Source organism: Pelodiscus sinensis, chromosome 2 (genome assembly GCF_052426305.1).
Source record: "Pelodiscus sinensis isolate ZL-2025 chromosome 2, ASM5242630v1, whole genome shotgun sequence".
In the NCBI taxonomy this organism is placed as follows: Eukaryota; Metazoa; Chordata; order Testudines; family Trionychidae; genus Pelodiscus; species Pelodiscus sinensis.
In genome coordinates, this window is record NC_143053.1 from 28,583,936 (window position 1) to 28,611,041 (window position 27,106).

The 27,106-nt window shown below is 37.7% G+C and overlaps 1 protein-coding gene across 2 annotated transcripts in view; it reads left to right on the forward strand.

The window, feature by feature from the left end:
* Window positions 1-27,106, forward strand: part of CSMD3 (CUB and Sushi multiple domains 3) — a 1,180,750-nt gene that overhangs the window by 672,853 nt on the left and 480,791 nt on the right. For both annotated transcript variants that reach the window (XM_075920204.2, XM_075920205.2), the window contains 2 exons: window positions 4,532-4,726; window positions 19,770-19,908. In XM_075920204.2, the coding sequence (XP_075776319.2) occupies window positions 4,532-4,726; window positions 19,770-19,908 (334 nt within the window). The remainder of the gene's footprint in view (window positions 1-4,531; window positions 4,727-19,769; window positions 19,909-27,106) is intronic.

Sequence of the window (27,106 nt, forward strand, 5' to 3'; positions counted from 1 at the left end):
GCTGTCTATACTGGCCGTTTGAATTTCCGCAAAAGCACTGACTTCCTACTGTAAGAAATCAGTGCTTTTTGCGGAAAAACTATGCTGCTCCAGTTCGGGCAAAAGTCCTTTTTGTGCAAAACTTTTGCGCAAAAGGGCCAGTGTAGACAGCTGAGATTTGTTTTGCGCAAAAAAGCATCTAGATTGGCCACAGACGCTTTTCCGCAAAAAGTGCTTTTGCAGAAAAGCATTCATGCCAATCTAGACGCTCTGTTCCGAAAATGCTTTTAACGGAAAACTTTTCTGTTAAAAGCATTTCCGGAAAATCATGCCAGTCTAGATGTAGCCAATTTGTTTGGATGGTTAGGGCCTTTCAGGACCAAGGCAATACTTCAACAACAACAACAACAATTAACACATGAAAATTTAAAGTCTATGTTTCTTATCCTATGTTGTATGTTGGGCTCCTTCACTGTGATATAATTCTTCTGTTGTTTAAGAGCCCAATCCTGCAATTGCATGGTATTAGGGTTTACTGTTTTACTATCTTGAAAAAAGGTTAAGTTCTCACATCTGAGCTATTGCCCTATAAGTATAGTTTAAAACTACCCTTGTGAGTAAATGTTCACAGGATAGTTTTGAAGGCTCCCACTCTGAAAAGACATATACATTTTTTGTAACTTTATGCATTACAATTGTCCTGGAACTTTGGCAGAAATATCATGTAAAATTGAGATATAAACACAATCATAACTACTAATATTTTTCTGAAGGACTTAGTTTGCTTGTTTACAACTACTTCTCTCTACTGGGACTACAGCTGAAAAAGAAAATGTAGAGCAATTAACACAGCATAACTTTTAGTGAATTATATTTTTCTCCGGAACAGCAGCACTTCATTAATGATTAAGAAAGCTGATGGTTTAATATTTTAAGATCTTATAAGTTTAGCAGTCAAAAAAGATGTCTATTCACACTTGCCTTTCTGAAAGAATGCTAGTTTTCATCAACACTGAGCTTAAGCAATTAATAACAATGTACATTTACTGCCTTTCCGAAGTGATGCTTGTGGCGAATACTGTCACTAATAAGTTGTCAAAGTGTAATTGCACACCATTAAAGTTAAATTAGCTGTGACATATGTCATAGCAACTTGCTACATAACATTGCTGCCTTTACCATTTGGAGTTTTCTATCTTTCTGTATTTCAGAATTTGTTTTACTTTGACCAAGCTGTTTATTACACAAACTATTAAACCTACATTTGAATGAGATTATTTCATTCTTAGGGATTTATATAAAGAAGATTAATAAATTAAATTACAGTTTTTGTATTTGTTCATATGAAAATACATTTGAAATAATTACAAGTCACCAACAGAACATTTTTGTTTGTTTTCAAAATTTACAGAACACATAACTAGCCTTAACAAATACCAAACAAATAAGCTCCGCCAATTTTTCTGGAAGTAAGGTGTGCCAACTTTCATTTCCCAACAATTTATCATATTAAAGTGGTGAATCCTTAAAATATGAAAAGGCATCCTGAATAAAGTCCAGGCTATTGTATATTAATAAACAAACTGAAATATAATTTCCAAGTGGATTATTTTTGGTAAAACACATTGTTTGAATTCATGTAGGCTCTCCTGACTTTACTCTAGGGGACAAGGTGAATTAAGGGTGATTAAGAGAAGATTTGCTCTCTGCCAATAGCTGGAAATATTCCAGTCTGAATTGTAATAGGAACCTTTAATTTATACAGTATTTTTCCATTATATGTTTTATTTTTCCAGCTGAAATAAAAGTACTTGGAAACTTTAGACTATGGACCTTATACTCTTTTTACTTTTACACTTCTTGTACACTGGGTTACTATAATTGTTTAAATGGAATTGAATCCAATCTGGGTACAGAATTAGGGACCCTTTTTTTTTTTACCTGAGACAAATATCTGTCTGAAAAACTTAGCTGGTGCTTTTCAAAAAGAAGAAGAAAGAAAACCAAACAAAACAGAATTGGAATCTCTGAACAGAAAAAGAAAAAAATGGTGGGAAAAGAGAATGCTTTATTTATGATGTTTCTTAGCACATAGCAATCTCTTAAAGCATGTTTTGATAATATCTGAGGATCTGCTCTTATATATGCAACCAATGAGAACAGTACCTTGGTAATCAATATATTGACATACATTTTACAATAATATTGTTTAAAATAATATTTCTATATTTTACAATAGTGTTTAAATATCTTTCTTTTAAAGATTTTTTCTTTTGATTATGTTTATCAAAGAATTGGGGATGGAAGAGTAAAAATGAGGTTCTCCAGTTAGCATTATACGTACAAAAGACAGTTGTAAGAGCATCCCCATGTAAATTCTTACAAACAAATTATTTCTAAGTAATATTTTTAGCTCTGTCTTCTGTTCTATATTTTGAATTCTGTAAATGTGAGATCTCCATGTACTGATTTTTAATCTTCAAGGGCATATCTAGACTACATAGCTCCGTTGACAAAGCCATGTAGCTGAGTTGACTAGACATAGGAAAATTGAAGTGGCGATTTAAATAATCGCCACTTCATTTACGTCAAAATGGCCACCATGCTGTGCTGATCAGCTGTTTGGCGGCACAGTGTGGTAATCTGGACGCTCTGCGGTCAACAAGGGAAGACCTTGTCGACCGCTCCAGTAAACCTAATTTCATGAGGCATAATGGAGTGCTCGACAAGGGCTTCCAGACTACCACGCTGTGCGGCCAAACAGCTGATCAGCACAACATGGCGGCCATTTTGATGTAAATGAAGCAGCAATTATTTAAATCTCCGCCTCAATTTCTTATGTCTAGTCAACTCATCTACATGGCTCCATCAACGGAGCCATGTAGTCTAGACACCCAATAGCTGTGGTCTAGAGTATTTGTATTGTTCCAGTGAAAAGATACTTATTTGTGTCACATCCTTATGACCTACAGAAAATTATGCCCATTCTAGCATACATCTGTATGTCATCTAGTGCATTTAGAATCTAATAGTGACTGTTGAAGTCAGTGAAAAGTTCCTAATAACATCAGTGGACTTTGGCTCAATCTCACTGAGACGGGTTAGATATAATCGACTGGCCAAACAGATAAAGTAGGATCCAACAAGCATTAAGGTGCTCAACATCAAACAGTATCTTTCATCCAGATAATTCATGAGAAAATAAATACTTTTATTTTTTCCTCTTATTAATAGCTTTCTCTGCGAGTTAATGGAATGACAGAGAAAGACTGTTAATTTGATATGTATACTTTTTAGAAAATCATGAAAAAATGTGTATGGAGTTTTTATTAAGTGAAAATTAATGGTTTATTACTGTCCTGATAAAATTCTCCTTTGAATTTAAAAATGGATGCCTTTCTAGGCAGTGGATAATGAAACCATATCTGTAATACTGCAATTGTGGAATCCTCTTACATTTCCTTGCATAATACCCCATATTCAGATGTTAGAGTACTGTCCTGGATAGAAGGATGTGTCCCTGAAATATCAATTATAATTGGTGTTATACAGCATATTGGCATGCCAGTGAGCATAAATGTCATGAAAACTAGATCTATTGTGTATATCATTCATATATCTGAGCTTTCTTGAGAATATATTTCTCAATATCAAATGCCTATTTAAGGATATGCATGTGTGTCTGTCGTTCTGTTCAGTACTGGGGTTATATTAATGTTCTAGTTAGTGAGAAAAGGAAGTAGTCAGTAAATCTCATCACTAACAGCACAGACTGTATATATGGTTTATTTGGAGTTTAAAAAAGTCTATTTGCTTTCCCAGAAATTCCTGCTTATTTGAATGACATGAAGGCATACAATATATTCACATTTTCATCCCCACAGTTTACAATATTTCCCAAGTAAAAATTGAACTTTAATGGTATTTTATATTGCTGATTATTATGTTTCTCATTATTTTTGTAAGCAACATCTAAGAAATCTTTTTGCTAAACGCTAACTTACTTACATCAAAACATCCTACTTTATACCAGTACAGGCAGTCCCCAGGTTACATGGATCCGACTTACATCAGATCCCTACTTACAAACGCGGTGAGGCAACCCCGCACTAGCTGCTTCCCCCCAGCAGACCAGGTAGACGCGAAGCTAGCGCCTCCCCCAGCAGACCAGGGAGACACGGAGCAGCTTTTCTCAGCAGACACCTCAGCTTGAGAATAAAGGACTGAGGGAAGTGAGGTGTGGGAGAATAAAACTGAGCTCTGGAGAAACGTTTGGCTAGAGTTTCCCCTACAATATGTACTAGTTCCGACTTACATACAAATTCAACTTAAGAACAAACCTACAGTCCCTATCTTGGGGACTGCCTGTATATCTTTATTAAATGGAGGAATGACATACGGAGGTTTAATGAACTTCTGCCACAATGTCTGTATTTTTTTGCTTCCTTAGAACACATACAATTTGTATGGTTGTATTCAGCAGATAAAAAATGTCAACTTATTTGTAAGGTTTATTGCATTTTTTTCTTCCTCTTTTTCTTCTGTTTTAAAGCATTTGGTCATAATGAGTGTCCTGATCCTGGTGTACCAATCAATGCACGGCGTTTTGGTGACAACTTTCAATTAGGGAGTTCAATCTCAGTCATTTGTGAAGAAGGATTTATTAAAACACAAGGAACTGAAACAATTAGCTGTATATTAATGGATGGGAAAGTCATGTGGAGTGGACCTATCCCCAGGTGTGGAGGTAAGTGATTTTTTAATGCTATTGCCTTTCAATTTAAGGTAATTTATCGCAACTTCTGTTAAGCAGTCATAGGGTAAAATTCATACATTTTTAAAAATTCATATTTTTAACTTCTACTTTTAAAAAAATCATGCTTCATGCATTACTGAAGTCTCACTGAACTTCTGCAAAAAATGATTTTTATTCATCCTGAATATTTTGTAGTTAGAGTAAAATAATTACAATTAGTTTCTCTATGTCAATTTTCTCTAAAATGTATTGGGAAATTCTTTACTTCAAAGGTCAATTTAACTTTACTTGGAAAAAAAAGGCAGAAAATATGCTAATATATTACAAATATGGATGATAGTAACTTATTCAAATAATCTGTTTTTTTCCACCTGACATGTTACTTATTTTTTAAATACAGTTATTTAATTTTCCTTAAAGAATGAGTTAGCTATTAATAGTACAATTGGTAAAAACAAAAAATAAAGCAGCTTTTGATACCAGAAATAGGCTTTGTTGATAACATTTAATTTTTTTGATATTTTGACTTTAAAATAGGTCTGTTGAAATAGAATATTTTTGTAGATCCCTAATTTCTCTTTAAAATGTTCTGAAAAAGATTGTAATATGATAACTATTTCTCTTTGGAGAGAAGACAAGAACTAAGATTCTGAGTCTTTGAAACCATTAAAGATTTTGGTTAATTCTTGGTTAGTGTAAATGGTTAGAATTACATTGAAGTCAGTGGAGCTACATTCATTTATACCAGTGGAGAATTTGGACTGTTTTTTTTTTAACTGACCGAGGAGTTGCTAATCCATGCAGTCACTACATTTTTAGTCAGCTTACTACATTGTATCTACCTTCATTTGCATTAACAGTTTTTGTCCTAAACTTGTTGAGGCGGGGAAGGATGTGCTGTTGTAAACTATTAATTCTCTGCTAGATTTCACTTCAGAGAGAGCTGCATTTCATATATGGGTGAAATGACTTAAATTCTTTTCCTGTTTCACAGGATTATTGACCATTAAAAAATGTTTATAAAGCAATTTGAGATGCTCAGGTGAAAAGAGCACTATAGATATATTGACTATTGTTAAATTTGACATCTTGTTCAATAACTGTTGAGATAAGTACAGTAAAGGAGAAATGAAATATGGCTGTTGATTATCCTGACACTCATTCTACAACAGCTCCTACCTGAACTTACAAGATAAAAAGCTCCAGAAACAGAAGGTCCTGACAGAAGTTTAAAAGGCAGAGAGGTAACAATTATTTTAGCCATCAATGAGCTCCTTCTCTTTCTATGCTCTTGTAACAAGGTTTTAAAGAAGGCAGAGCAAAGTTTCTTATCAATTATTGCACAGTAAATTCACTGAGGAGTAGTTGAAGAAATTCCAAGGAGTACCATCTCCTGCATGTTTGAGACTTCAAAATCAGTTTTCAGACAAAATACAGGAGAATGTGCAGAAAGACAGTCTCCCTTTAGATGAAAGAAGCATATGGATAAAAACATAAGAACACTGTTGGGTCTATTGATTATCATTGACACAACATCAACTGACTCAACTGTCAAACTTGCCAGGTCTAGGTGGAGTCACTGTCATGTTATTTTGTTCATTTTTCACAAACAGATCTCAGTGGATATTACTTAGTTTCTCCAAAGTTCTTTTCTATATGCAGGGCTCTGTCTTGTCCCCTTTCTTTTTTAAATAATATATTTGATTAGTACAAGAAACTGTGAGAAGTTCTGAGCTTTGATGCTAATACTCGTAACAACTTCCATTTCTGCACTTCTGAAATTTAGCACAGATGGTGTCATTATCATGTTAATCAACGTCTAGGAGAAATAAATGGCTAAATGGAAAAAGAGCTGGTTCAAGTTCAACCACATAAGATGTGATTTAATCCCTTGATGAACGCTTCCATTCTCCAACTTCTAAGGAATTGCAGAATCTGGTTTTGAATGGACTTGTCACTATTTTGGGGCAGCCAAAGAGGAACACTATTCAGATTTCCTTTCATATCTTCATTTGGGCCAACACTTATTCCTTTTCTTTGGTGGTGGATTTAGCAGAAGGCAGCAATAGTCCAGGTTTTTCTCCTGGGTTTCAGGACTTCTTCAATATGTAGTAGACAACTGCAGGGTTGGCCCGAACCATTCTAGCACCCCGGGCCCCGGGCACACGGCGCTGCCCCTGGGCATGCAGCGCATGCGTGGCCCTGCCCCCACCCAGCCCAGCAACATTGCACAGTGCCCCTCACAATCCGGTTCCCTGGGCTGTCGCCCGGTCAGCCCGTAGCTTGGGCTGGCTCTAGTCAACTGACTAAATCTGCTAAACCAACGGGTTCACATCATTCCAGTATTTCATGTTCTATGTACTGATTCCCTATCAGATTCTGGATGTGTTTTGAAGTAGGGGGTGTAATATTTACATCCATTTATAAACTGATAACCACAGAATTATCTCTATTCCATGGTATTATCTTCAGCAACGGAATTACCTCCCGAGAGAGATGAGGAGCCCAAGTCTTGCCATCTGTAAAAAACCATGTTATGCAGATTTCCCAGTACAATCTGTCTTTGCTAACAGTAGCCGTAGAAATACATTAGTGGCCTTGCTACCCTTCTGAGGTTAAACTACAATTTTGTTGGGGGAAAAATATATGTGATTCAATAAATTGTTTGCTGTATTCCACTGACTTCAGTTCTCAGTAATTTGAAAATTAGAATATTAGTTTAGGTGTTTAAACTTAGACTTGGGATTATAATTTTAGATACTTAGACTTAAAAATTTTAGCTCAGACCTTCATTATATAAAAAACCTTCTAACAAATTTAATGGGATTACGGTACATTCACTAATGCAAGAGCCTGCTATGCGAGTGTTATAAGTTTTGTCTCTACATTTTCAAACAATTTTTCATGTCTTATAGCTTCATAAAATCATTATTTTATGAGGTGCAGTCTAACGACTAGCAAATTGATTTTGTGTGCTTTTTTAGTGCCTTACATTTATTTATGTTGCTACCATTCTTCATGGAATTTATAATTCCTATGATAAAATAGTCAGGAATATTACCTGTGTATAATAGGATTAGTTATACAGGTTGACCACGTATATTGCTGGACCAGAGAGTGCTGGACTAGAAATGTTCAACCTGTACTAGATAATGTTAAGCATGTGTTTGCTGTAAAGGGATGTATTGCTGAATCAGGATCTGAGAGCACTTTCTGGTGCACTGAATAGAAAGTTTAGCAATATAAACAACAAGGCCTGGTTTATACAAGACCAGTCAGGTCGGCTTACTGTGTACAACTCCAGCTACACAAAATGTGCAGCTGAGGTCACTGTACCTTAAGCCAAGCTGTGGCAGCATACACATAGTGGGAGAGTAACAGGAGCAAGTGCTCCTGTTGGCTTCTCTTACTCCTTACAGAAAAGGGAGTACCAGACACCAGTAGGGGCTGCCCTCAGCATTTGACGCATGAGTCTATACTAGACCCACTAAATCGACTCTAGAAGATCTATGTCTGGAGCATCAATCTTGCAATAACTATAGATATGCCCCAAGAGAGCAGGTGATGATAAATGGAAGATGTCAAACCTAAGGCTCCATTCTTCTTTTACATAGGTTGAACCTCTTTATTTTGGCAACATTCATGGTCCAGAATGATTTTAATTGGCTGGATATCCACTTATCATGAATATGGACAAGTTTCCCATAGTTCCATAAAGTTTGTTTACAGCCGCCAGTCCTGGCTCTCAGTGTTCTGTGCTGTTATTTAGCTCTAATTTACCCAAAATGTCTTCTAAGAGCCCAATAAGCTATGGAAGTGTTAATAATGCTACTGGATAATATTGACCTCCTGTGGTTCAGCAAATTCTGGTTTGGCACCGGTCAGGTCCCGAATGTGCTAGACTAGAGAGATTCAGTCTATAGCCTCTTTCTTTTCACTGTGGAGATCATTTCTTCTCTCCTTCCTCTTAATCTCTTGGGGTTTTATTCACTTGCCCTGCTTGCTTTTTCTCCTTGCCTCTTCCTTCTGTTTCTTTCTTTTCCCTTCTCTGCCTTCTCCATTTCTCTTTCTTTGCTCCCAAGCACTGATATTTTTTTTCTGAAGAATCTCCTTGAATGCAGAGTAGTCTGAATATGGTGGTTTTCTCTGCAGCATGGCAAGGAGAGCTACCAAAGCTGATGCAAATCAGTATTTGGATAAGGTGCTTTTCCTTAATTTGTATGCATCTTTCCATCAGTTTTACCTATTGTATGACTTTTTTTAATGCCTATTAATCTTGAAAAGATGATTAAACTTAACATTGTCAGGAACTGTTATAATTTTTTTCATTATGTTAATCACACACAAAACAATAATGCCACATTGATCTACTTTGTGGTTCATGAAGTTGAATAAAACTGCCCATGGAAATAAAAATTGATATATTCCATGATATATTGAGAAGCTATTCCATGGTATATTGAGAACACCTCAAAATGTCCAGCTTTGCACAAGGCAGACTGATGAAAGAATAATCTTAGGCACACATTATAATATACATTTGAATTCTCAATGGTAGCAGTAGGATTTATTCATTAGTTGCATAATTAGATATGTTTTTAAAAAGTGAAGATATAGATTAAAAATACACTAAAAGAGGAGCTTTATAAAGCACAATTTTGTCACCAATAGTGCAGTTGATATCGTGGTATATAATTGTCCACAAGGTTTTTTAAAACAAAACCAATGAACATTATTAATCAATTCAAATGTTTATCTTTATTTCATACAAGATTAAACCACTCCACTTGTCTAGACCCCAGATAAGTCATACTCTATCCAGGCAGGTAAAATGTTTAGGAAGGGAATTCCACTTGTAAATAAGAGCCAGTAAGTGGGAGCTTTAGGGTTCCTTTCCTGCCACATTAGTTACCTACTTGCTATTTCAGTCTGTGTAATCTAGAACCGTGGTCCCCAACACAGTGCCCGCGGGCGCCATGGCACCCGCGGGGGCATTTCTCGGCGCCCGCCAAGTGCTCAGGGTTGGCCTGGCCCCGGGCATGTGGTGCATGCGCGATGCCAGAGCCGGCCCCGGGCGTGTGGCGCACTGTGAGCGCCGGCCCCGGGGGCGCCGCGGATTCACCCCCCATGGAGCATGGAGGGGGGGGGGAGAAAGCGCTAGCGCCGGCTCCGGGTGCGCGTCGCTTGGGGGAGAGAGCACCAGCACCGGCCCCGGGCATGCGGCGCTTGGGGGAGGATGCGGGAGAGTCCTGGCCCCAGGCGCACAGCGCTTGAGGGGAGAGCGCCGGCCCCGGGATGCGGCTATGGCCCCCCCCCGGGCACCCGGCGGGCGAACGGCCACGCCCCCTGCCGCCCGGCAACCCCAAATGGTTGGGGACCACTGATCTAGAATCACAGCTACGGGTTGCACCTTCCTAAATCGGGACTGTCAGTTACAGCAACATCTGTGGTTCGGCAAGTGGCCCTGGTGGTTAGAATCTGGCAGCAGAAGGGCTGGCAGCTGGAAGTCCTGCTTGGCTGGGAGCCCAGCAGGGCTGGCAGCAGCCTGGCATGGGAATTGGGGCAGCATCAACCCAGCAGAGAAGCTAGGGCCATATCAGGGATCACCTCAACCCGGAAGGAGCAGGGACCACCTCAACTCGGAAGGAAAGACAAGGCTGCAGCAGCCCAGCAGGGGAGCCAGAGACATGGCAGCCTGGCAGGGAATCTGGTGTTCTGTCCACCCGGCATGGAGGCGGGGAGGATGGCTATGAGTGCCTGGTAGGGGAGCCACAGCGGTGGCAGCTCTGTAGCCAGCCAAGCTGGGGCCAGAGGCTGGCAACCTGGCCAGGGCTGGGAGCAGAGTGACTGGCTGCTGCTGGAAGTGAAGCTGGTGATGAGCAGGAGGGCCAGTGGCTGGGTACCTTCCCATGTTCAGCAAATTCCTTTGTTTGGGATCGGTCAGGTTGCCAGGGTGCCAGACTAGGGAAGTCCAAACTGTACAACTATAGCACCCCGTGAAAAAGACTGGTACCAGTAGATATATGAAAATGTATACTCCATTCAGAAGTACTAGCTGCTTCTAGACACATGCCTCCTCAGAGGCTGCAAGCAGAAGTAGGGCAAACCAAAACTTTACATTTAAAGTGACAGCTTACAATTTTAACACAGTTTTCAATACATCTCAATTTCCATTTATGGCAATAACTTGGAATGATATTGTGTGAACTCATAGAGCATGTTCACAGACTCTTCTTTGATATTTCATATGGGCTCACTTTTGATTGAGAGATGTTTCACTGATGATAGCTTCTAGTTATACCATATTCCCAATATTTTAATTTTAGCTGGCTGATGACAGGGATAGATGTCAGTCAGCCACAAAAAGGGTTTAAAAAACAATAAGTCTTAAAACTTAGTAAAGAGGAGACAGGAGAAACTACTCCATTGGTGAGTTGACCAGAATGTTTTCTTTTTAAAAACTTAAAAAACATGAGCTTTTGTGACTTCACCCTACTTCTTCAGGTGAATGAAGTATTAAAGTTCTAGTTCCAAGATAAATAGTAGGGTATGGGAGGGGAGGGAAAGAAGGGGGGAAAAAGGGAGGGGAGTCAATTAGAGAGTTCTTGTTACATGAAGCCAATAGAGAAGGTGCAAATTTACTTAAGAACAATTTGCACCTTCTCTATCAGCTTCATGTAACACGAACACTCGAATGGACTTTTCCACCTTTTTTCCCTTTCTTCTCTTCCCTCTTCCCCCCCCCCCCAACTATTTATTTTGGAACTGGATCTTTAATACTTAATTCATCTGAAGAAGTGGGTTGTGCCAATGAAAGCTCATGATACCATCTACATGTCTTGTCAGCCTTTATGGTGCTGCTAGACTAATTGTTGTTTTTCAAACTACACTTGATCTTCCAGTTACATTCTAACTCAGCTACTCCTCTGAAGCTCTGAAGCTTTTGTTTTTAAAAGTTAGACAAACAAGTCTTGTACCTCTGTATAGCTGTGAATATGAATGACTCCTGGGTCTGGGAATTCAGAACACAGTGGTGGATTTCAAATTAAAAAATGATTCATGTACTGTACACATCAGGAAGAGCCATTTACAAGGGTGAGAGAGAATAGAATTTTTAAATGCCTTTATTATCCTTCCAAGCATGTAGATAAATTACTTTGAATGTATGTACCAATACTTTGTTAATACAATACTAAAAATTATACACTATACCATATTGTGCTAAAATACCAAGAATAGCAAGAGGTATTCAGAGTGTGTTTTAGAGGTAATCCTTAGTGTGAAGTTAAAAATAAAAAGTGTCTTGCACATTTTATGAGAAAATGCTGATTTCAACAAGTGTGAGAAAGTTGAATTCTTACTGTGGTAATTCATTGACTCAAAATAATACCATCTGCTGGTCCTATTTTTGTTGATTTATTATTCAGTTGGTAAGCTCCATATGTGTTATGAATATGCTTACACAGTAATACACACTAAAATGTAGTAAAGATACAATGTTAGGCCCGTGATTGCTGATGTCCTTAGGCATGTAAATGCCACACTGTTTTGGCTGATAAAGTAGAAAGAGCATGGAATCATAAGGTTTACATTCTAAATATAAGGAATCAAATCTTTAATTCATCACTCAGTTTAATACTGCAATGCAGTAATAAAATAATTGAAACTTATTTAAAATTAGGTAGGCATAGTTCTCAAAACAAAGTAATTTTGAACTTATTACAGAATTTACAAAATGTTTTTGCTCACGAAGAAACTATTTTATTTTTGCTATACACAGTCAGATATTTAATTAAATTACAGTGTCTAGGAATTGTACGCTGCTGCAATTGGGAGTTTTGTCATTAAAATAGAAAAAAGACAGAGCCCTATGTTCTTCAGAACATAAAATATTTTTGACTGTAGTTAATCATTTTAGAACAGGAATTTTCCTATTTCTTTAGGAACATGAGAATATAAACATATGCATCATGCCTCATGACCTCCAATTCTTGTGTTATAAGGAACAATATATCCCCTTTATAATGAAGAGATCAAGTGCTGGAATCTCTGAAAAATTTTACAAAACAGAGCTGTGTAAGTTCATATATATCATGTCATCTAATCATGACTAATAGATGACTTACATGGAGTATGAACAGAAATAATCACTGCAGAGATTAAAAAAAAACTATGGACACTGTGTATAGCAAAAATACATTTTTTTTGGTCAAAAGGTCATTTGAAGAGCCAGCTTAGGAAAATGGCCTAAAGAGGGAAAGTACTAAGGTATAAAGCTTAAGAGAAGGAATTCTCTTTCAGAGAATACGATTAGCAGCTGAAGATCTAGATCTTAAGATGCCTTTGAAGCTCATTAAAGCTAATTTTGGCTAGATCAAAACCTTAATTAGCAACTAAACCAGTAAATCTATCACTTGTTTATAGTTCATTTGGCCCCAAGAATAATGCTAACAGGTTCACAGATGCAAACAAAAGAATTAGTTAACTAAATATTTACTTTAACAAATTGTATTTACCTAAGGACTTTGTAAATCCCCCCAGAGGCTGGCTGTTTATGTTATATTTTTAACTTCAGCAAAAGTGCAAGCTTCTAACCATTAGCAATCATAAACTATACAGGATTATGCATGAATTTCCCTAGGGTAATTTTCATATAAGTGTGAGGTTAATTGTTGCTGGATCACCTCCACAGCTCTCCTGGCAAAATTCTCTTTACATATTTAGTTCAGTTATCACTTATGTAATATGGTAAGAAGGGCTGGAATAGGTTAATTTTTATTTTTTTATTATATAAGGTAAATGTGGTGTTTTATTGCTGAAGAGTTTTGTAAGGGCTATATTGAACATTTGTCCTCAGCATTGTCTCACACAGGCAGGTACTCAGGGAAGTTATTGTGATTCACAGTCACAGGTCTTTTGCTCTGGGACAATTTAATTTACTGTAGATCTGGAAAAAAGTACTATTTTCCTCCTCCATGGTGTTTGGTGAGCTCTTCTGGCTAATGTGTTCTCAGAGTTGGTTTATATTCATTTACTTGCTTGTGCAAGTCACTGATCAGCAGGTGTTACATGTCCCCCTCCATGTCTCACTGACAGAAGATATGAATAAGAATGGTACAAAAATCTCCATCAAAGCTTTTTTTGCAACAGGAGACTGGGGTTTTGTCAAAATTAGTTTCTTCCTGGAAATCTTAACATTTTGTTGAAAAAAATCAAAATTTTTAGTTTTCATTTTTTTCTATCCATAACTTGACATTTTCTGTAAACAAACAAAAATATTTTTGACCCTGACCCTAGATATGAGTATGGAACAACTTGGCTCTTTAGTTAGTTCATACTGTAGGGATACAAAGAGATCTTAGGTATCTAACTGCCACATTGAGTGCCTAAAATGCAACAATTAGCACCATAGGCATTCACAAAACCACGTTTCGGTGGCCACCCAACTCTGTAGGTGACTAAAGCCTCTAAGTGTCCACGTTTCCACTGGAAAAATCTCTAGGCACCTACATTTTTGCTGGTGAGCATGCACAAAAGTTTGATGGCTAGCCTGGCAGAGACATCAAACACCAGGAGTAGTTTTATAGTTGCTAATCCTAAGCAGAGATATGCATCAATCATGGTCCTAGAATTAGGTTCCAAACTTCCTTTAAAAAGTGCAGCTTAAACCACGTCTCCCTCTTGGGTAGTTCCTGCAGGCTGGTTTACATAACTCTCTACTCAATGTGCTCATTTCTGTGAATATTTTTAGGTGCCTAAATCCCTTAATACATTGTATAGTGAGATTGGGCACCTAACTCAGGTTTATGAATTCTACAAAGCAGCCAGATGCTTAAAAGTTAGGTGCTACAACTGATGATTCCTCTTGGAATCTAACCCTCAAGCTATCAATCCATAGTGTAGTGACCATCACACGGTGTTGATGGTAGGGGGAATAGAAGTAGCACAAAGACTATTCTCCCTCCCACGGTTACAATCCATACTGCTCTAATGAGGCTGCACATGGAGTGGATGGTCTTACATATCTGTGTCACTTTATTGGGATCATTGACAATCTGTACGTCCATTATTCCACACCTCACAACCATTTTCTCTGCTATAGCTCTTTACTAATCAAGGTCTTATAATCTGAGTAAGGAGGCCTTAGATTTAATTCCCATCAAAGGTCATAAAATCACTGTTCAGCAACATAAGTCTCAACCAAGAACCTGGTATTGCTACCTGCCCAGTCATGCTCCTAGCTCCTTATACAGTACTTTGGTCCCAGGCTAATGCATTTTAATTTAAAATAAAGAAGAAAAATGGCCCAACCCTGCAGCAAGTCCTATCAAATCAGTGGCTGGGTTCACTCAAGGCCACCAAGCTTTTCAATCAAACACTGTAAGAAAAAAACAAAAAATGGTCTGGTAGCACTTTATAGACTAACAAAACATGTAGATGGTATCTCGTGTTTTCTAGGGCACAGCCCACTTCTTCAGATGACCGGTCATCTGTAGAAGTGGGCTGTTCCCACGAAAACTCATGATACAATCTACATGTTTTGTTAGTCTATAAAGTGCTACCAGACCATTTCTTGTTGTTTTTTTCTGGTCAGATTAACTCGGCTACCCCCCTGAAGCTGTAAGAAAAATGTCATCATTGGAGTAAGGAACTAAAATCACTTCCTTGAAAATGCAGCATTTTAATTAAGAAAAATAAAAAATCTGTTAATTTAATGATCAGTTTCCTCCTTGACTATGTTTTCTGCAGGGCAAGGTATTTTTTGCTTCATTATTTTTTTTCCAAAAGGTAAAACAGGTGCATAATACAAGCTTGGGTCACCATATTGTATATGTGTATAATTCATAAGCTGTTTAGCATTACAATACCCACTGTCAAGTTCTGGAATGACATAATGATTTGTATCTATTTATAAAATTTTAATGGCACTAATAAAATAGAATTACTACATGTGGAGGATTTTAGAAATTTCACTCAATTATTTTCTATCTAGGGAGAATATTAGGCCTTTCCCAAAACAAATAATAATAAAAAAGCACACAAGACATTCTGCAGCAGTGATTTTCCTCCCTGAGGTATATGGAGGAAGATGATCTCATTTAAGTCCCTTCTGTGTCTAATGGACTGATGATGTGGAAAGATTGTCTCCCATTGTTTTCTTGCTCTGGAAGTTTTCTCCACCCACCTATTCTTTCCATCGTTCTTTTTTTTTAATTTTGGTGTCAGGGAAAGAAACTTCATTTTTGCAGCACATGTAGTGATGATAGCCTCTCAAAAGATACAGTAATCAGGATTGGACAATACATTGTGCAATTGTATAGATTCATAAACTGAAAGAATCTGGATTTCTAAAACTGAACAGACTTTCTAGGACAGTGGTGTCTGGACTTCTATCATGTTTTCCCTTACATGTAATGGAATCTTTCCACACCTCCTCTCCATTACAGCACAGCTGTCTCAGTAGAGGATCTTAGACTGAAGATGTATCTGGAGGATGAAATAGTGATGTGGGTAGAGCTGAGGCTAGAGGCAGAGCTGGCCTGGGGGCAGAAAATGATGGAAGGGCTGGGCTTGGGGTGCAGTAGGCAGCAGAGTGAAGTTGTGGCTTCGACTGGAGCTGGCCTGAGGACAGAACAGTGGTCAGGGTGGAGCTGGTCTGAGGATAGAGCAGGGGATTGAGTGGAGCTGTGGCTGGGGCCAGTACTAAGCTGTGGGTGTTGCAGAGCTGTGGCTGAGAAGGGAGCAGAGCATGGGGCAGACAGGTTGGATCTCCAACTGGGGCCAGAGTGAAGTTGGGTGGAGCTCCCTTCTCACCTTCCTTGGAAGATGGCCCAAACCCCACCTTACACCCCCAAACCTTCCTGTCTGCCCCACACATTTTCGGGACCTTTGTTGTAGGGACGTTTCTGGCAGATCTGCTTCTAGAAATGGTTGGAAAAAAGTCTGCAAAGCTACCTTGCTTTTGTGATATTTTCTTTCTTCCTGATCTAGTTCTGGGTAAACACCACAATAATAATCATTTCAGAATCATAAGGCTTCACAATTGGTATTTTTTTCCCAATGAGAATCATTGCCCATTCAAAGCTGCATAGCTCTCTTTCTCCTCTTCCTGGTTAACTGCCAGAATGAAACTCTGGGCCAGAAAAACACTGGAGATTTTCAGTGTATCCCTTTTATCATTTTTCTCTGACTAATTAAAAAAATCTCATTTCTGTGCTAAGAAGTTGAATCAGAGAATCATAAATCAAAGAAGATTACGGTTGGAAGAGAGTCAGTGTTCCCTCTAAGATGCACAGCAGCACAGTTCACAGGTAACTAATCAGCCCCACCCAGTCAGAGGCTCAGGGCTCAATGCATGGAGCTGACTAACTGGGCAGGACTGATTAATCACCTTTGAAGCTGCACTGCTGCACAGTTTAGAGAGAACACTGGAAGAGATCTCAAAATAATTTAATCCATACTCCTACTCAATATAAATGGCCTTAAAACCCCTTTAAGAATGGCAATAACCCCACATCTCTAAGCAACCCTTCCCAGTGCTTCATCACCCTCTTAGGGAAATATTTTTTTCTTAATATCCAACCTTGATTTCCCCCACTTCAGCTTGAAACCATTGCTTTTTGTTCTGTTACCTGTGACTACTGAGAATAGCCTGGCTTAATTCTCTTTGGAACCCCTCCTTCAAATTGTGTCAACCTGCTATTTAATCCCTTCTCATTTTTTTTTTGCAGACTAAATAAACCCAGTTCCCTCAGCCTTAAGTCTGAAGACATATGCCCCATAATCAATTTTGTCACCCTCCACTGGATTTTCTCCAGTTTGTCCACATCCTTTCTGTAGTGGAGGGCCCCAAAATTTGGTGCAGTACTCCAGATGTAGCTTGACCAGTGCCAAAAAGAGGAGAATAATCTCTTCCTTCGATCTGCTGTCAGTGCTTCAACTAATGCAGTCTAATATGCCACTAGCTTTCTTAGCAACAAGGGCACACTATGAACTCATATCTCATTTTTTATCTTCTAGAATTCCCAGATCTTTTTTATTTCAGAACTGTCACTTAACCAATTGATCCCTGGCCAATAGCAGTGCATGGGGTTTTTCTTTCCTAAATTCAGGGCTCTGCATTTGTTCTTGTTGACACTCATAAGATTTATTTTTGCCAAAGCCTCCAGTTTGTCTCTGGACCCTATTCCTACCCTCCTGCACATCTATCTCTCCCCCATTCATCAACTTGCTGAGTTTGCAATATGCAATCCATGCCATCATCCAGATAATTTATGAAGATGTTAAACAAAACTGGCCCCAGGACTGACCCCCGGGGCACTCCTCTTGATACTGGCTTCCAACTAGTCATTGAATCATTGGTCATTAACCATTGAAAGTACTTTGCTCCTGACATAGGAAAAGAGCAAGCACAACATTCCTAACAGAATTAGCACTGCAATCAAAAATGACTGAAACATTTCATAGACTTAAATTGAGGGTTGGAAGTATCTTTCACATCTGCGGAATCAAAGATAATGAAATAATTCAATAGACCATCAACCCTGGAGGCTCCTTTTTTTTTCTTTTTTTTTCTGAATTATCCAGAATTTGCTAATTAGTTTTACCATTTAATGTATGCTACTCATGGACATTTGTTTAGGGAACTACAGTGAGCTATAATTCAAACTTTCTATTTAATAGTTAGATTGTCATCATGATTGCAATGTCATCAAGCCACAGTAAAGCTTTAGTTATAAATTCTCAGGTGGAATTATGTTGATTATAATGAAACTTTTCTTAACCCACATGCACTCAATTGTATCTGAGAATAATATTTATATTTATACCTACAAAATATTTTACAAATCTTTACCTACTCCTCGGAACATCACCGTGAGATTGGTAAGTATCCCCTTTTTACATATGGGGAATTTGTTCCACAGAAAAGACAAGTGACTTATACAAATTACACAAAAGGTCAAAGTCAGCTGGAGTCAGCAGGTCCTACCTTGTCCACACCCAGTATTTTAAAGACTGAAATTCAAGCTTCTCCATATCTTTTTCAAAAGGCATAGTTACATTAATAAGGTGTATCTAAGAGGATATAAAAATGAGTAGTCCTGTGGCACCTTCATGTATATATTGTATCATGACTTTTGAGCTTTTGTGGCAAAACCCACTTCCACTTCCTGAGATAAACTTGAGTGTGTGTGTGTCTGTGTATAGATAGAGAGATAGATAGCCTCTAAGCCCTAGTCTACACTAGGGAGTTATTTTGAAATAACCTCCCTTATTTCAAAATAATAAGTAGCCACAATACCAAGCCCAGGCTGGTTATTTTGAAATCTATATTCCTGCAGGGAATAATGCTTATTTTGTAATTGTTATTTCAAAATAGCATTCGTGTAGATGCTCCTGTGCTGCTATTTTGAAATAACTACTCCTCAGAGTGATTCAAAGTAATTACTCCCCATTGATTCCTGTGGCTCTAACTCAAGGTAGTGCATCCACAATAATGGAGCCTACCTTGAACTAATTTCGAGGCTTCCCCATAGTGTGGAAACACTATTTCCATTTTGTTATTTCGGGAGTTATTACATTAATTTTAGTTATTTTGAAATAGTTTCCTAGTGTAGACATTCCCTAAGGTGCTACAGAACTACTAGTTTTTAAAGTTACAGATTAACACAGCTACCCCTCTAAGACTAAAAGGATATATTTAAAAGGAGTGCATTCAGATGGTCTGTTCTTATCTTTGGGATGATAAATTGTATTTATTATATTAAAATGGAGCAATCATTGTCAATGTTTACAACATATGTATGATTTGGTTTTTTTCACCTTTGATCTTGCATTTGATCTTGCATTGTGTGGTTGGCCTCAAGTGTCTTACAAAGTAGGCTTGGGGCTTAAGATATTGGGGGAAAAAAACTTAAATGCCTTGGTATTATAATAATAATTAATTTAAAACATCAGTTTTAATAAGGGTGACAATGTTAATCTACAAGATGTAAATCTCCATTATTCTATTCTCTCTATCTTTTTTTTTAAGCTCCATGTGGTGGGCACTTTTCATCTCCCAGTGGAGTAATCCTCTCTCCAGGCTGGCCTGGGTACTACAAAGACTCCTTGAATTGTGAGTGGGTGATTGAAGCAGAACCAGGACACTCTATCAAAATTACATTTGAAAGGTCTTGACAAATGTTTTTCCTATTTGATATGTTTTTCTAATGTTACCCATAAACGGAAGTTATTTTCTGTGTTGTATAGTCCATTTATAGTTTGATAAGAGTAGTTGGGGATTTTGCCTTATTGGGAAGGATTTTCAAAAGCCACCAAGTGCCCTCAGAGCATAAATTCTGCTGGCTTTTATTGTTCTCCTAAATCACTGCAGACCTTTTTGAAATCCCTCTTTTTGTTTTTAATTTTAGCTTGAATTTCCCAATTTAAACTTTTCATGTACCTAAAACGATTTTTTGTCTGATAACATGTTACTACTGTTCAGCTATACATGTGTGCCCTTTTCTTTTATAGAGATGTTTTATTCATTTTATGTATAAAGGCCTCCAGTTATGTTTTAATTGTTTCTAAAATACTGATCCTGTAATGGGATCTGTGTAGAGCTCAGTCTGACTGCATGGGTAATGTTAAATTGATTCTCAAATGGTATTGTTGTTTGACATTATTGATATGAGTGTATTCGACTCTACCATATAAAACATCTGTTTAATAAGGAAAACGTTAAGACCACCTGAGTATTCAAATTATAAATTACTTATCAGCAAAACTATTTAACATTTTATTTAATTACTTCCCTAATAAAACAAGTTTCACGTTGACATACATCACCTTTCAAACCAAAGAGCCTATTGCATGTCTCAATATTAGCCCAAGCTTTCGGTTTTCAGTTTCTAATCTTTCCCATCAACATGCAAGTTGAAAATCCTGACTCCTCTGAACTCAGGTCAGGACTTCTCCCATGTGATAATCATAAATAAAACTGTTAGGACAGATAGTTGTGTGTCTATATATAAGAGACACCTCTTTAAGTAGATTTCCATGCTCCCACAAAAACGTAAAGAATTCTCCCAGATCCCAGAGATATAAATCCCTCAGGAACGTGGAATTCTACATGTTGAGGGGAGGGCAAAGCAAAGCCATTACCTCACTTCCATTGCTTCCATTCTCTCTCCAGAAGAGGAAAAGAAGCTTTTGGGAAATTGTTCCTGCCTTTTGTTTAAACTGCATTAAAATAAAGCAAAAGTAGCTTTAATTCACAAAAAATAGTAAATTATCTGCTATATTTTGTCAGATGGGTGTGGACTCTTAGAGTAGGAGCAAGACTTTTTCTGCATATTATAATCTTAAATAAGCCAAATGGTGAGCTGATGTTAAAGGGGGATTTGTGGGAATTTTTGAAGTGAGAAGGCACACATATCATGTCAATAACTTTATGATGGATTTACATGATATATCATGGCCATCCAACTGAAATACATCATGCTGGAGTCACAAAAGAACTTCAGCACCTGACTGCCACATTAGCCACCTAAATCCCACAATAAGGCACCACTGGGAGTCATAAGACATCTGCTTAATTGTCACCAAACCATGCAGGCACCTAAAATTGCAGTAAAATCATGCCTCTGAGGACATGCACAACAGCCCCATGTCTGGTGTCTACATACCTAAGCTCCAGAGACATGAAAAACTTGAGAAGATAAGCATTCCTCTGCCTAACTTTTTTGTGTGGCATGATCTAGTAAGTGTGTTCAGAGCTCTCCTACTTGATCAGATAGATGAGCTTATATAAAATGGTGTGTGTGGCGGGGGACAAAATAATGCCTTTGTAATCTTTAGGTGAGTGGTGGCTATGGTACTTACCTGGGATTTAGGAGACCCCTGGTTCCAGTCCATTCTCCACCAGAAAGGAGAAATTATTTGAATTTTAATCTCTCAAAATCAGTTCAAAAAGTTCCACAGTTGTTAATTATCAGAAAGAAAGCAAAATAACAAGAGCACCAGGATTTTGAGTCTTTCACTTCCCAGATGACTAATCTAAGAACCAGGCTACAAAGTCATCACATATGCATGTTTGCTTGTTCTCTCTCTTTCTCCAAATAATAATTTCAATATTAGGTCTGAGTGAGATGAAAGCAAGTAAGAGAATGATTCTGTAGCTTGGTGCTTAATAAAATGGGATACCCTGGAGTGAGGATCCCTGATACATTTTAAAATGTATACATTTAAAAAAGCTAACTGTGGCCTTCACCTCTTGGTGTGACAGATACTAGTTCAAACCTCTTCCTCTTCCTAAAATAGACTTGAAGTGGGGCCTCCCTCATATGCTACCATCAGACTAAAACTAGGTGCCAAACACCAAGAGATGGTTTGCATCTGAGAATCCCAAGTGGAAGGAGGTCCCTATCCCTGAGACAGTTGTGAGGCTTAGCACACAACTGTCAGCTTGGCATTTTCTTTATACTAGTTTTAGCAAGGAGCTGCCTAGTGTGCTGGGCTTTGTGAATGCAGTGTAAGGTGCCTATCTCTCTCCATTCCTCATATAGTGTGCCAATGTGCAATGCTTACATTTTGCAAATCCCATAGATTTTCTAAGTGTCTAAAAAATAAGTCTCATGACTTAGAGCTTGCCTTAATATCTTTGTGAATCAATCCTATGCTTAATATCATATAATTTCAAATAATTTGTTTAACCTGAGTATTCTACATAATACTTCCTATATGAAGCCATAGTGAGCCATCATTATTTTTGGTGAAACTCCCCATTGAAGTCAGTGGAGAAATCAACTTTAAGCCTTAAAGTCTAACATTATGTGTAGTGTTCTAAACCAGAATGTTGGTTTTGTGAGGAAAAATATAATAGGCTTTTTTTATTTATGCTGGTGAAAAGCAAATAATAATGCACTTTCTCTTACCAGATTTTTTATTTAGATCCAATTTTATGTTGCTTACTCATATGATTATTCCTTGCTCATGGCAAGTGAATCGCTGAGGTCATGTTTACTTAAAATAAAGAAATGAGATCGCTTGCATAGGGTGCGTCTACACTGCACTGTTATTTTGAGATGACTAGTGTTATTTAGAAATAACAATTTGAGCATCTACACAGCCATTCTGTTATTTAAAAATAATAATGGATGGCTTATTCCAAAATGTGTAAACCTCATTCTATGAGGAATAATGCCTATTTCAAAATAGCTATTTTGAAATAAGGCATATGTAGACGCTCCACTGCTGCTATTTTGAAATAGCCCCTCACCAGGGCCATTCTAAGTTATTCCTTCCCAGGGCCTCCTGGGGCACTACATTGAGATAGCATGTCTACATTAGGGAAGCCTACCTTTGACTAATTTTAAAGCTTCCCTGCAGTGTAGATGTTCTATTTTGAAATAAGTTATTTCAGAATAACTATTCTGGAATTGCTTATTTCAAAATAAGCGTACAGTATAAACATACCCTATGGGACTGCTCATTAGAACTGGATAAGAAATGGTTTTCCCATACTGGGAGAATTTTGGAGATTTTGGGAAAAAATCCTATCCCCATCTGACCTCCTCTTTTCACTCCCTGTGGTGGTTTTGGTTGTATGACTCCCTTTAGTGAGGAAACCAAGAAGTCTGCAGCTCAGTCTCTTGAAATCCTTGGATTAATTTTCTTAAAAATGCAGCCATGTTACCTTTCTCTCTATCTTACAACCTTTCCCACAATTTTACATATTTTATCCAAATTTTTGCATTTTCACCTTTGTGTTGAGAAAGGAGAGACATGGTGCTCTAAATATTCACTAATGTAAAAATCTAAAGATATTAGATATGGCTTCTTGTGGCTTTATGAGTAGGGCAAAATATACACGTTTTATTTATTCTACAAGTCACAAAATCTGTAGACCTCTGTGGTTTTCATAATCTACATGAAAGGGCACTGCTTGGAATATTTCCTGCAAACATAAGCCATGTTAACCTTTCAGCTTTTCAACTTCTTACTTGCACAATAGTTCCCATTCTCACGCTATGCCATTCTGAATTCATTTCCATTCCTATGGTTTATCCTTCCCCTGTGACTTTGAAGGATCTATAGGCCCCAGCAAGTCTGATAGTCTAGTAACTGTACCCGAAATGCTACTGTTTCCAGACATTATGACATAAATAGCTTGGTAACAACTAGAATAAAGAGACATCCACAGACACTGAAAATACATTAATTTTCTGTCTCCCATCACATTTATTTCATATTTTTGTGTCCTTATGAATTTCTTGTCTCTGAAGATTCTACTCCTTCTGGTGACAGTGATAGCTGTGACAATGAGATATGTTGGGATTTTTTTTTTTAGTCTATACCTAGACAGACTGACTCGAAATAACAACAGCGAGAAATGTGAATTGCCACTCTTCATCTTGTGGCATTAATCTTGAAGCCTAATTATGACAATTTAAATGCCAGTGCTGCTAATCATCTCACTGCTGATCAGCATACCAAACACACTGGGCTAATGAAATTATCCAGTGTGTGGCTGGTCATACTGCTTAAGTCCTGGCATTGCACTGATTTGATAGGCTGGTTCAAAAAAGCTAAGTCACATGGTGTGAGTATACATATAGCTTAATATTTGATTTTTTTATTTGGGTAACTGATATGCTTGCTACTTCAGGAAAAAAAATAGATTAGAAATAAGATTTGTTTTCTTTAGTTAAATATGTTGGGTTCACACAGAATGCTTTATCATGTGTTATAAGTCTTCAATAAAACTAGGCCCATAGCATCACTGTTTTTTGGTTTGTGCATGGTTTTTTTTTTTTTTTTTTTTTTTTTGATTAACTATTAGGACATTGGTTAATTTCTGGGAAGTTTAATGTTTTTGGAAATGTTGTTTTTAAAGATTAGGAAGGAGCCATTTGAGAAAACTGTAAAAGTTTAAAAGGGGTTTTGGCTGGTTTTCCTGTCAGTTCCCAAACTCTCTCTCAGTTGGGAAGGTAAACAGCCAGGTAATAGGGATTGTTCCAAGAAGTCAGGATGTGGGTGGAGAAGAAAAATTACCAGAAGTGTTGCAATATGTGACTGTGCCCTCCAAGTGCAAATGCAAAGTAATCCTTTTAGTTGCCTGAGAATTTCAAGCAAAAACCCCATAGATGTTCCCTCCATCACATAAACACAGTCTTCCACATGCAGGTATCCCTCTCTCTTTCCTCTGGTGAATGCTCATTTCTCCTCATCCCACCTTCTCCTTCATTTTTCACCATTCACCTTCATCTGGATACACCTGTTTTAGGGTTTCCTATTGGGGCAATTGCCACATTCTTCCTTCTTCTTGAGGTTTAGCTTTGGTTTCATGCTTCCCTGGCCTGCTAGTTTATTTGAGCAGAAGAGAAAGCTGTGTAGGTGACACTATATAGAGATTTTGTTCTCTGCCTTATATTTGCTTCATATGTGGCTAGAGGGAAGTGAACTGGAGATGACTGTGTGAGGAATAGTTTCAACACCCAAATAAGAAGCTAGTGTAGCTTCTTGAAACCATTATGAGCAATCATGCCTGCACTGGCCTACTAGCCTTTTAGAGCAGACTTATGCACGGGGTCCCATGTACTCCAAGTCAAATGGGACCACATGCCATGCCAGTGACTCCTAAATTCTGCTGCACTACCCTCTAAATTCTGTGGCAATGTTAATTTATTCTATTTCCATGAAATATCTTTCATTCTCACCCTCTACTGCTACAAGAATGACTCTTAGTTGAAACTATTCCTTGCTGTAAAATTCCTTAATAATTATTTTCAACTGTGATTTTTAATCCACACTAAGTTATCCAGGAAGCTCAGCCCCATTCCTTTATCTTTGTCCATGATTATGTTTTCCAAGCATCTATTATAAAACCTCATTCTCCCGCTCTGTGCTGAGGAGGAGGATGGGGTATGTAACCTGCTTCATTATATCATCTCTTTCACTCCTTGGAAGTTGGCATCTATAGTATACTAAAAAGTAAAACAATTATTAGCTGTTACCATTACAATTGGTTGGGCTGGTATATGTCCATGTTTAGGGAATAATTAGAACCCCAGTACAGTAGTGTAGTAATTTTTGATTACCATTAAAAGGTCATTAACAATCTATGAGAGTGCTTTGCAACACACTTGAGAATCTGTACATTTATTCACATTGGAGAGACAGGTTTCAATCAACCAGTCAAATGTAGATGTACAAAAGATGCTTTGGGCCACTGATGGCATCTGAGACTTCAAGAATAATGTGGTACCCCGAAGCACTGCTCTTCCTTGACAAATGTTAGCATATATCCCTCGAGAGCTGGAGCAGAAATCACCCCTTGCAATGACATTCACACTTTCCCTTGCTTGCCATCACTTCTGACTTGTCTCAATTAAGCCTTTACTGATGCATTGCCATCAAAACCCTAAAGGGATCTCACTCTCTAGACCTTGCTTACAGGCTGCAACAATAAACACTCAGATTAATAGAATCCTGAAGTGAAAAGCACTTCTATGTTGTTGTTTGCGATCTATAGAATGAAATACTACACAAAAGAAGAAAGCATTACCATGGCTCTTGTGATCATTTTCTCAATAAATTGACTCTAATGACAACGGGAATTAAAATGTTATAAATATAAAAATAATATTTGCCAACAAACCCATAAGGTTGCTTTTTTCTCCTCTAAAGTTAATTAGATCAAAATGTAGAGATAAGGGACGGCTTTAGTTGGGTTCCTACTTCCATATTTAAGGAACCTAAATATATGTGGCTCTGTTTCAGAAGTTCAGGGCACCCACTTGACCCATGAAAGTCAAGGACTTCTGCAATGGCTTTGCATTAGGTACCTACTTCTAGGACAATTTCAAGCACCTAGATTTGAAATGTGAGGCCTTTCTACATCATATTTTGAAGGCAGTTAAATTATGTGTAAGCCTCTCTCCTTATTAGAAAACAAACCTGAGTTGCATTGTTAACAGTATTGTACATTGGCTGTTGTGTTGATAATTTATTCAAATAATCTGTCTGGACAATGTTCATGGTATTAATTCCATGGAGATAGCGTGTATGAATCAGTTCTTGCTGCTTCACTCATAAAAATAATCTCTTGTACACATTACATCATTTTGTTTCAATCTTTACCTTATAATGACAATAGAAGTGAAGTACATATTATTTCTGGGAGATTATTGACTGGCTGGAGTTGATGGAACAATTTCCCATCATGTCTTCCCTGAGAGGCATGAATTCTCTCTAAAGTGTATTCTTGGCCCTTTGAATAATCCTATTATAATAATACGATTAATTTACATTGGGTTTGTTAAGCATCATCATTTAGATATGTGTTATATATAATTTGAATAATATTTACAATCTAAAATGTGATTA